Below are 11499 nucleotides of genomic sequence, written 5' to 3' on the forward strand. Positions count from 1 at the left end.
TAGTAAGTGAAGTTTTCAGGTGGTCATTCTCCATAGGGCTATAAAAAGAAAATTAAAAGCAAGATCAATTGTGCTTTGTAAAGTGCAGGAAAAAAATCCTGAGTTTTTTATGACTACCAGACACCAGAAAAGTTATTTTCTAAAGATAATTCCCATTTCTGTTCCATGAGTCATGGAGGAATAAGCAATTTGAATTAAAGGCAAGAGATTCTGGATTCATATATTCAAATTTATTTATTCATAAATATATAAAGAGTCCTCACTCTGTGCCAAGCATGTACTGGGACTAAAGCAGTGAGAAAAATAGTCTCTGGTCTTAAAAAGCATACATTCTACTGGGCAAAGTAAGACAATGAACATATGTCAATTTAGTATCTCGTTTTCAGCAAAACATGTTCAGAGATTCAAAGCTGACCACTCCTGCTGCCTTCACACAGACACCCTGAACTAGAAGATTACAAAAAGCTATAAACACAGACAAAGCAGCTGGCCTCGTGTCTATAATTTTAGGTAGCCAAGAAAAACTGCCTGTGACAATCATATACACAAAAAAACAATCATTCAGACACTGGAAAAATGCTATCCTTGCAAAGGAATTTTTAAGGATGTAGACTCCTCTAAAGGATGGACCTCTGGGAGGGAATATATGTTTGCCAAGGGCTCCTTCTGGTGCCTGGGGGACTTCTTCCACTTTCTTGCACCTGTTCTGCTGTTATATTCATATACATTCCCAGAGACTGTGGAAAGGAAAACACAAAACACAGACAAAGTAAATTACAATGAACTTGCAAAGCATTTATTCTTCCCATGAAATGTTTATTGAGCATTTGCTAGATAGCTGGCATAGTGATGAGTTTTTCTTCTCAAGTCTTGTTCTTTTACCAATGGGAAAACTAGAAGCAAAGCCTGAAGCAGTATATGGTTTCACATGCATTTAAAATTGCCCCTTTAGCACAAGGGAGTTCTTTTGTGGTATTGGAACAGTTTTGCATCTTGACAGTGGTAGTAGTTATCTGAATCTATTACGGTGATTAAATGTCATACACATAGACATATAAAAAAAGTATATGCAATAACTGGGGAAACCTGAGTAAAGCCTGTGGTCTAGTTAGTTGTACTGTACCAACATCAATTTCCTGATTTTGGCAATGCACTATAGTAATGAAAGATGTTACCTTTGGGGAAAGCTGGGTGATAGGTACACAGTACCTCTCTGTCTTATTTTTCATAATTTTTTGTGAGTTGGTAATTATTTGAAGAGCCAATGATTTTTTAAGTCAAATGGGTTTTTTAAATTGAAATTAATCTGCCATGTACAGTATTTGAGGTATAATTAGCCAACCCTTCACAGAAACAATAATGCAGTAACAGTAATATACAAGAGAAAGAAAGTAAAAAATGGCCTGATACAGTAGAAAAACAACCAATTATTTCTTAGGTAACTGAAGTGTAATTAATAATTACACTGAGGTGTAATAAAAAGAATAATGATAATAACAGCTGATCCTATAGTATTTACTATATGCCAGACTCTGTTTTCATGTATCAATTTACGTAAATATTATTTGCCACATTTTAGAAATAAGAAAGCTGGAGCACAGATATGTTAAGTAATCTGCCAATACCACTTCATCTATAAGTGGCAGACCTAGATTTGAATCCTGACAGTCTAGCTGCAGATTCTAAATACTAATAACCCAGGGTAGGGAGCACGTCTTGTCTCACTTTAGGTTGGGCTCCATGAACAAAATAGTGCCTTATGCATCATATTTCAGGTTCCACAGAACATTTGATAAATGATAGTGTGTTCTAATACATATTGCTAAACCCATTTTTATTTTAAAATATTTCTATTCTTTAAACGTCATGTGAAACTTTACAGTGCTGAATCTGCTCTCAAAGATACGTTAACTGAAAGGTGATTTTTCTGCCAGGACCACTGTACTAGAGTGAACAATGCACTTCTCTGGAAACCCCCTTCCTTCACACTCACAAAAATCTATACCACCAAAAAAATCTATACCCTCATTCAATAGTTCATGTTGGAACTGAAAACTAATTGCCAAGGCACACATCAAACATCCAGGTTCTAAATAAGCCAAATGCATCCATCTAAACATACAGTAACTGTGTCCTCCTATTGAGTAGACTGAAGGCGATGAGTATCCATCAAACGCTGAATCGACAAAAAGTGACTATGATAGCTTGCTGTCTTTATTAGAGCATGTATACTTGGTTTTTTGTCCTGAAAATGGAATTCTAGAGGCAAGTCTTTGTTGATGCACTGGTTTTTGCCAGGTCATTCAGTGACAGGAGAGGTCATGAATAGTGTTAGGGATAAAGGTTTCTGTGTTACACTGTCTGGCTTCTCATCCTGACTTCTTTCACTCACTCAGCTATGGTTCTGGGGAATTTGCTTTGTCTCTCTCTGGGCCACAGTTTTCTCATTTATAAAATGAGGATAACATACTAGCCACTACCTCATTAAGTAGTTGTGAGAATGAACAATTCATGTAAAAGCATTTTGACCACACTCAGAATTCAGTAAATGTTTGCTATAATTTGATATTAGAAATCCCTTAAAAACATCTTGCCACAAGTCTGCAACTGCATAGTTCAATATTAACTTTTTCAGTTTGCTAAGAATAATAATGTTAAAATTAAATACGTTACATAGCAGCATTATTCACAATAGCCAAAAGGTGGAAGCAATCCAAATATCCATTGATGGATGACTGGACAAACAAAATGTGGTATGTACGTACAGTGGAATGTTATTCCACGTTAAAAAGACAGGAAATTCTGACGCATGCTGCAACATCAATAAAGCTTGAAGAAAGAATTATGCAAAGTAAAACAAGCCAGTCACAGAAAAACAAATATTGTATGAGTCTACTTGTAGGAAGTACTTAGAGTAGTCAAATTTATAGAGACAGAAAGTAGAATGGTGGTTAACAGAGTCTGTGGGGAGTGGAGATTAGAAAGTTATTGTTTAAAGAGTAAAGAGTTTCAGTTAAGGAAGATGAAAAAATTCTGCAGATGGATAGTGGTGATGGTTGCACAGCAATGTGCATGTACTTAGCGCCACAGAACTGTACATTTATAAATGGTTAAAATGATAATTCTGTTGTATATATTTAAGACAATAAAAATTTAAATAAGTTAATAATTATGAGGTGCTTAGAACAAGCCTGGTACATTGTGAGTACTAACTAAGTATTTATAAAATACGCTTTTTAAAAGACAGAAACAAGAAATGACATACAGCAATTTTTATTAGCTCCAATAATAATAAGAAAGTAGAGAAAGACCCCAGAGGAGGTCATGGAGGTCTGTTGCAGGCTGCTCTGTCATTCTTACACCAAGAAGTCCAGTACAAGACACTCCACCCTCTGCTGGCACACAAGTCATCCTGCAGCCCTTGTACCAAAGGACCTCGCTACCTACTCCTCATCTGACTGTTCTACCACTATTAAGGTTCAGTCTCTGCTGTAAAAATTTCTACTACTCTTTTCCTCCCTTTCTTTGAAAGGAAAGAAAGCCATGTGACTCTAGGTACATTTATTCCATACTCTCTCTGAGCCTTGTTTTAATATCCATAAAATGGGAACAATAATGGTACTTCTTTCACCAGAAGATAGAATATGAAAATAGAATGCTAATTCTCATTGTTTGGAACTTCAGTGGGACAAGTCATGTCTGGCATAGGTGAGCACTCAATAAATGTTCATGTATGCTTTCACTGAATTCCTGGAAATTGAAACTCATCAGAGCCAAGCTATTTAATATAGATCAGACTAGGCTATAAATAGTATGTTTTTAATTTTACAAAATATTTTTAAAAGGAATGACTTTCTTTAAGGAGAGCTTGGCAGTCAGTAATAAAGCATCAACAATTTCATGCCAAGCTATCCAGAGCTGTCAGGATTAACTTGCAGTGAAGTATCTCAAGCTGTTATCATGCCAATGAGTCTTTTATGGCTAATGCCCCATGTTGAGTGACACTTTACAAAATGACTTTTACATTTATTATATTCATGTTTAAACTTCACAAGCACCCCATGAAAGAGAGAAAGCCCACACTATCGTGCCTGCTTTACAGCTGGTAAAAGGGAAACTCCGGGAGGTTAAGTGCTTTGTCCATGTTCACATAGAATGTTAGTAGTTGTATCAACACACAAACCCTAGTCTTCTAACTCCACAGCAAGGCTTTTCCAAAAATTCTGATGACTTTAGATTTCTGCCTCTTTCTTTAGAGATGAAATGTATGAAAAAAAGAAAAACTTCAAAATGTTTTATAAAATGGAGTATGATCTGCTCCGCAATTCCAGGGATTATAACAATAAATCTTTAGACCAGGGAGTGCAAATCCATGACCCATTTGGACTATAGATGTGGTTGATTAAAGAGGGCCACAAATTCTTTGACTCTCATACCTTAAGAAGTGGGGTGTATGCTCCTCTCTTTGAATCTGGATAGACTCTGCTTTAATGAGGCAGAAGTAATGCTATGCTAATTTCCAGGCTTGATCCTCAAGAAACTACAACTTTCCCTCCTATCTATTGGCTTTCTCCAGGAGGCCTAAACTGCCATGTAGGGTGTCCACCTATCCCTGCTGGAGCAACTTCATGAAGAGTCCCTGTATTAGTCTGTTCTCATGCTGCTAATAAAGATATACCTGAGACTGCACAGTTTATAAATGAAAGAGGTTTAATGAACTCACAGTTCCACGCGGCTGGGAAGGCTTCACAATCATGGCGGAAAGCAGAAGAGAAGCAAAGGCACATCTTACATGGCAGCAGGCAAGATAGTTTGCACATGAGAACTTCCATTTATAAAACCATCATATCTCCTGAGACTTATTCATCACCACAAGAACAGTATGGGAGAAACTGACCCCATGATTCAATTACCTCCACCTGGCCCCACCCTTGACATGTGGGGATTATCACAACTCAAAGTGAGATTTGGGTATGGACACAGCCAAATCAGAAGAAGTGGGACCCAGCTGAGCCCCACCTGCAAATGTCCCCACCAAGGTGTCATGCTTGTGAATGAAGCCACTGTGACCCACAAGACCAGATAGGCTGCCAACTGAACACCACTGAAGTGACCCTTTACAAAGCCAAAAAAAAAAAAATTGCTCAGGTGATACCTGCTCAAATTTCTGACATACAAAAGTGTGAGGAGATACAATAAAATGGTGGTTATTCTAAGCTAGTAAGTCTTGGGGGAAGTTTGTTGCACAATATATAACCAGGGAATGAGACAGATGTGTTTTCTTTGGCCCACACAGTAGCGTTTAATTGAATTATTTGTCTACTTTTAAAGGTGGGTGGATTTCATGTAACAATTTGGATTCTAGCTTCCTTTTGAAGTATCAGAATTATGGCAACACAAGACCTCTTCCCATGCGGTAGTAATTTGATGGAGCTGAGTGACAGCCATGTCCCCCAAGCGTTAGCTGGCATTGATGATTGAATTCACTGTTTTATCTGACTCCTTACAGTCATTTATTTTACCTACCTGGCTGTAAGATAGTATGCCTTAGGACAAAGTCTCATTTTACAAACAAATAAGTAATTCATTCACACAGTTTAATATCTAAATAGGTAAGATGCACTTAACTCAAAAGATATTTAAGCACCATACCTGGATCAATGGCTTCTCCATCAAACACAGTCTCATATACAATGGTTTCCTTTAAAAAAGCACAAAGTATTAGCCTTAAAGTCAGCTTGATAAGATTTGTTTTTACAAGTGTTGAAGACATTGAGCAGATTACTTCTTATAAGTTACCTCATCTTTCTAACTTTTAAAGGCCTTGACACAAAAGGCTTACCACTGTTTGTATCTCCTCCCAATCCCAACCCCCCACATCAGTCTGCCTGCCATACCCTCTTATCATGTATAGGAGGTGGTATGGGCTGAATTATGTCCCCCAGAATTCATATGTTGAAATCCTAACCCTAACCTCAGAATGTGACTATATTTGGAGACAGAGTGATTAAGTTAAATGAGATCACATGAGTGGCCTTAATCCAATGTGACTGATGTTCTTTTAAGAAGAGATTAGGACACAGACGGCACAGACTGAAGGACGACTGTATGAGAATGTAGTGAGAAGTTGGCCATCTGCAAGCCAGAGAGAGGGGCCTCAGAAGATACCAAACCTGCTGACACCTTGATCTTGGACTTCCAGCCTCTAGCACTGTAAGAAATAAATTTCTGTTGTCTAAGCCACCCAGGCTGTGGTGTTTTGTTATGGCAGATGGAGCAGACTCATACAGAAGTTGAGCTGGCATCAGTTTACTAAAGGAAGAGGCAGAGGAAGGAAGCATTGAAAAAGAACCAGTTTATGAAACAATGTCATGGTTAGTTAGGACTCAGCTAGAAATGTTCTTGGTTTATGGGGAGGCAAGCAGAGAGAAGAAAGGAAACAAAGACTAAAAATGCCCTTCCTTGTTCCATTCTACATTTACTTTTCCTGGAATCAGCCTTATCCTTGTACAGTCATTTATATGGATCATTTAGTGAATGAGCCTCAGCCAATTTGAAGATGGTTTGCATACTTTAGGGCATAGATTTTTTAACATCTGCTAAGAAATTCCACTATTAAAGAACTTATTTAGATCAATAACATGTATAAACTATTTACAAATACAGTTTTATTTTATTTTATTTTATTTTTTGAGATGGAGTCTCACTCTGTTGCCCAGATTGGAGTGTGATGGTGTGATCTCAGCTCACTGCAACTCCACTTCCCAGGTTCAAGCAATTCTTATGCCTCAGCATCCCAAGTAGCTGGGACTACAGGCGTGCACCACCACGCCTGGCTAATTTTTGTATTTTTAGGAGAGATTGGGTTTTGCCATGTTGCCCAGGCTGGTCTTGAACGCCTGACCTCAAGCCATCTTCCCTTCTCAGCCTCCCAAAGTGCTGGAATTAAGGTGTGAGCCACCATGCCTGGCCTAGTTTTTATTTTTAAGAATGGTGAATAACACTAAAGTTCCCTTTGTCTAGAGTTGTTTTTTCTTTTCCTTGAATTCATGTGTAGTACTTGAGGCAGATTTTGACCTAAGCCAAATTCTAAAACTAAACCTGAATTTACAGTTTTGTAATGCATACAAATTCAGCAAAAGGAGATAAATTGAAATCCTTTTACTTTCTATGATGATTGAGTATATTTATCATATGTTTATGCAAAACAATTTTTCATTGAACAACAATTACAGGGAAAAGTGTCATCCTTTTTCTTTTACTGTAGAGGGATCACAAAAACATACTTACTGTTAATACTTCTAATTTTTTATTTCTGTTTCCTGTGACAATATTTTCCTTTTGATTTCCGTCACCTATTCCAAAATAAATAAATAAAAGTCAGGTACCTGATGAGTGGTATTTTAAAAATCACACAATTCAGGCATAACCATGTAACAATTAGCAATCTGTGTCTTACCTGCAATATACTTCATTTCACTGTATGAAAAGAAAATTTGACAAAATATCAGTTTTATTAACACATGACAAAAATAATTTAATTCAATAGTCAGCATGTCATTATCCTATCTCCAAGGAAAAAGAAATACTGTATAAGGAAGAATAAAATGGTCTTCATTAACCATCAGCACCCCCTTCACTGCACCATAAATAAATTCTATTTAGTTAATAAAATTCTTATCCAATGCTATTTTTGAAGTCATGATATTCTGTACTCTGAAGAAATATTTTTAGATGGTGAAGAAAGTAGCTATATTTTCTATCCATTTATCTGGCCTCTCTGCCCTGCTCCAGATAGACTTAAAACCAGTCAGATGTGTGGAGAGGGTGCCTACATTTATCACCCATCTTCAACTAGTTTCTGGTGCTTCTCAAACATCTATGAAAATAATCAAAATATTATGAAAAATTGTTTGTTTGTTGGCTCACAAATTTATTTGTTTAAAACCTAATTTTGGCCAGGCACAGGGGATCACACCTAAAATCCTAGCACTTTGGGAGGCCGAGGCGGGTGGATTGCCTGAGTTCATGAGTTCAAGGCCAGCTTAGGCAACATGGTGAAACCCCGTCTCTACTAAAATACAAAATTTAGCCAGGCGTGGCAACGTGCGCCTGTAATCCCTGCTACTCGGGAGGCTGAGGCAGGAGAATTGCTAGAAAAGCAGAGGTGGAGGTCGCAGTGAACTGAGATCACACCACCGCACTGCAGCCTAGGAGACAGAGCAAGACACCACCTACAAAAATAATAATAATATCATCATCATCATCTCACAGAAAATCTGTTTCAGATGTTCTAAGGTGGAACTCAATAATATGTTGTTGCTGTTTTTCAAAGAAAGCTCCCCAACTGTTTCTGGGATAGAGTAGGCTTGAGATCACTGGTTAAAAGGAACCATCAAGTTTCGTATCCCAAGTACTTTCCTCTGCCCTTCAAAAGCATACAGAAGCCCTCGGAGTAAGTTCACCAAACCTCAACTGGTTTTAGCTCTTTATATCAAAAGCTTAGAAAGAAAAATTACATACTTGGGTTTGGCCTTGGAGACTTCCTTGATCATTTTCTGACAGCATTCCATAATGTTCCCGTATTTCCAAAGCAGGAAACATAGCCAGGAAATCAACCCAGCAAGGAAAATAGCCATCAGAGTGAAGATGAAAGGAATGTACCAGTCATTGGATTTGTACGTGTTTATAGCCGTGTACATGATGGTCAGACCTTTTCTTTGCTGGGAAATATCATTCCAAAGCAAATAGAGTGTTAGTTGTTTTCAGAAAGCATCTGTTTATACATAGTAGCATCAGTACAGAGCCATAGTCCTTTAAAGTAACAGGAAGATATTGACTCAGAGATATGTATTTTCTAAAACACTACAGGTAATACTGAGGAACACCCTTGAATAGAGAAGGCACAAAATAAAGGATGTGAAGACTTGAATTGTATGCAATGACCACTCTGTGATTTTGAACAAACCATTTCTCCTCTTTGTTTTCAGTTTTCTCATCTGTAAAATCAAGAGTTTTCACCAGGTGATATCTGAGGTCCTTTTAGTCTTATATCCCCCTATTATCTACTCTACACACAATAAACACTTTCGTGCAGCTTAAGAGAACAATGTGTTCTTGAAAATCAAGAATTCTGGTGAGAGAATTTACCATCCATGTTTATTCGATGCTTCTATTTCAAAGAATAGAAAACAACAAAATACACTAACCATAAAGTTTACTAAACAGACTTTATCTGTGCATTACTCAGGAGCCATTCTGGAATTCTGTAGAAGCTTTACATACCTATTTTTTAAATTATAAAATACCAACAGGTCTATTAAAGGCTGTAGGGTTTAGATTGGAGATAAAATGAAATGATGGGCTGGGCACGGTGGCTCATGCCTGTAACTCCAGCACTTTGGGAGGCCAAGGTGGGCGGATCAAGAGATCAGGAGTTCGAGATCAGCCTGAACAACATAGTGAAACCCTGTCTCTACTAAAAATACAAAAATTAGCCAAGTATGGTGGTGGGCACCTGTAATACCAGCTACTCAGGAGGCTGAGGCAGGAGAATTGCTTGAACCCAGGAGGCGGAGGTTGCAGTGAGCCGAGATACTGCACTCCAGCCTGGACAACAGAGCAAGACTCCGTCTCAAAAAAAAAAAAAATGAAATGATGAATATAATACATGCAGTACAGTGTGTGGCACATGGTATGTGCTCATGACTATGAATATCAAGGCCACTAGAGAATAAACTTTCAAAGTACCCTTTTGTAGAGATTTTTAAATGATAGAATTCACTGAGTAGCGGGTGCTGCTTGTGGGCAAGACTTTCAGATCATTCAGATGAAATAATTAGTTTCTTAGGAGTTCTCTATGCTCTACCTGCAATTCTCACAAATTCTATTTCACCTCACAATTTATGCTCATAGATGCACACTCTAAAATGTGATCACATGGCTGGATGGGGTAGTGCCAAGTAAAAAGGCATCTAGGTGAAGGTGCTACCCGGAGTAGCTCTTTTTATATGAAACTCAAACTTACAGAACATTTCCCACACAGAGACCCAAATTAAATTCTATAACTCTTTACTTCATAACTAGTGGTTGGAGGAGGTGGCGTATTGGCTCTTCTCACATAAATATCTATAACAGCAGTGCCCGTCCTGGACTTAGTGGATTTGCCATATTTCAAGTTGTCATCAATTATATGCACAATAAGATGGTACTGCCGCTGCACTTCAGCTCTAGATTCAAAATTGAAGGGATTCTTCGCAATTAATTTTGGAGTATTTGAACCTCGAGTTGGGTCAAATCCGAAATGATGGTTCTCGTTTCCTTTAAAAGGGATAATTAAAAAGTTAGAATTATTTTAAGGTATATTGAAAGGTTTTCTAAAACTACATTAAATTACTATTAAAACACAGTAGGTATAAATGTTTTAAAAATTTCCATGGCACCCTGAGTTTTTAAAAATTGAGATCAAATGAGCAACAAATTCAATTGGTTAGGAAAAAAATATTTTAAAGGTTAAGATCATGAGTTTGATCCCATATATGGTCAGCAAGCTGCAAATTATTATCCAATTACTTTGTCTAGTTGATTCTCCTTTTCTTCTACTCAGATCAATTTCATTCCCATCTTCAACTTAGTCTAGATCAATATCAAACGATCCGGTCAGATCATAAATATCTGTTGAGCCCCTTCTAATTTTAAGTTATCTTCATAGCCCTGGAGACACTGTTGTAAACAAGATACACACGCTCTCTACCTTCGTGGAGCTTATCACCCAGCAAGGGAAGAAGACATCAAACTAGGCTTTATACTCAATTGGCAATGTGCTTACTGATTTCTGAGCTTCTACTTCATCAGATACATGACAGCAGCTCTGACCTCCATACTTTAAATAGGTCTCCATGTTACGCTGTTTCATGATACCCAATAGTTTTCCATTTTAGAACTTATCACAGTTTTTAATCTTATAATTGCTGGTGTTACTACTGGTTTAATAAACAATGAGTGCCATGGATATCTGTTTTGTATACTTCTGTGTACCCATTTCCCAGCACAGCGCCTGATACATACTTGGTCCTAATAAACGTCTTTCATAAAACATAAGATGACTTAAGTTGTATGGATCTATATAAATCCAAAATAACACAGTTTGAAAACACGTATCCTACTGAGTCTGTACTGATAGCATCAACTCGAAAGTTGGCTGTTGTTAGCCAGCATCATGGACAGCAGACTTCATTCCTTGTAACTTAACCTTCAGCATTTCCCATCCAGGTCCAAACTTTGTTGTCAAAGCACCTGTAAGATTACTGATACTTCCATTTTAGGAGGAATGAGATTTGATATGTAAAAGTAAAAAGGATAAGGATGCCTTGAGGAACAATGCTATAGATATTACATAGTTTAACCCTTATAACCATAGTCATTTCTGAGATTACATATGATGTAATCTCAGGGCAAAACTAATGTCAGTTTGACATATGCTCATGATTAAAATAAATA

The 11499-nt window shown here is 37.4% G+C and overlaps 1 protein-coding gene across 4 annotated transcripts; it reads right to left on the reverse strand.

Annotated features, from left to right (window-relative positions):
• Window positions 1-242: 242 nt before the first annotated feature.
• On the reverse strand, window positions 243-11498 carry LOC105729937 (cadherin-related family member 3-like). Of its 4 annotated transcripts, XM_064367302.1 has the most exons (7): window positions 8524-8710; window positions 7460-7479; window positions 7291-7355; window positions 5653-5701; window positions 5020-5115; window positions 4724-4744; window positions 243-737 (listed from the first exon to the last, which is right to left on the reverse strand). In XM_064367302.1, the coding sequence occupies exons 1-7, from the start codon at window positions 8700-8702 to the stop codon at window positions 580-582; spliced, it is 588 nt and encodes a 195-aa protein (XP_064223372.1). In that variant the 5' UTR covers window positions 8703-8710; the 3' UTR covers window positions 243-579. The 4 variants fall into 4 exon arrangements, with proteins under 4 accessions (XP_064223372.1, XP_064223374.1, XP_064223373.1 ...); XM_064367304.1 differs by lacking the exon at window positions 5020-5115; XM_064367303.1 differs by lacking the exon at window positions 4724-4744.
• Between the last annotated feature and the right edge of the window lies 1 nt (window position 11499).

The sequence above is a fragment of the Aotus nancymaae genome, unplaced genomic scaffold (genome assembly GCF_030222135.1).
Source record: "Aotus nancymaae isolate 86718 unplaced genomic scaffold, 86718_ANA_hifiasm-v0.15.2.pri h1tg000067l, whole genome shotgun sequence".
Lineage (NCBI taxonomy): Eukaryota > Metazoa > Chordata > Mammalia > Primates > Aotidae > Aotus > Aotus nancymaae.

Bases quoted from the DNA above. Each gene is read 5' to 3' on its own strand.
- LOC105729937 (XM_064367302.1), bottom strand. From the start codon at position 8,702: ATGTACACGGCTATAAACACGTACAAATCCAATGACTGGTACATTCCT. The intron at 7,356-7,459 runs GTAAGACACAGA...ATTTTGGAATAG, and splicing joins TGAAATGAAGTATATTGCAG to GTGACGGAAATCAAAAGGAA. The intron at 5,702-7,290 runs GTAAGTATGTTT...GCTTTTTTAAAG, and splicing joins AAAAATTAGAAGTATTAACA to GAAACCATTGTATATGAGAC.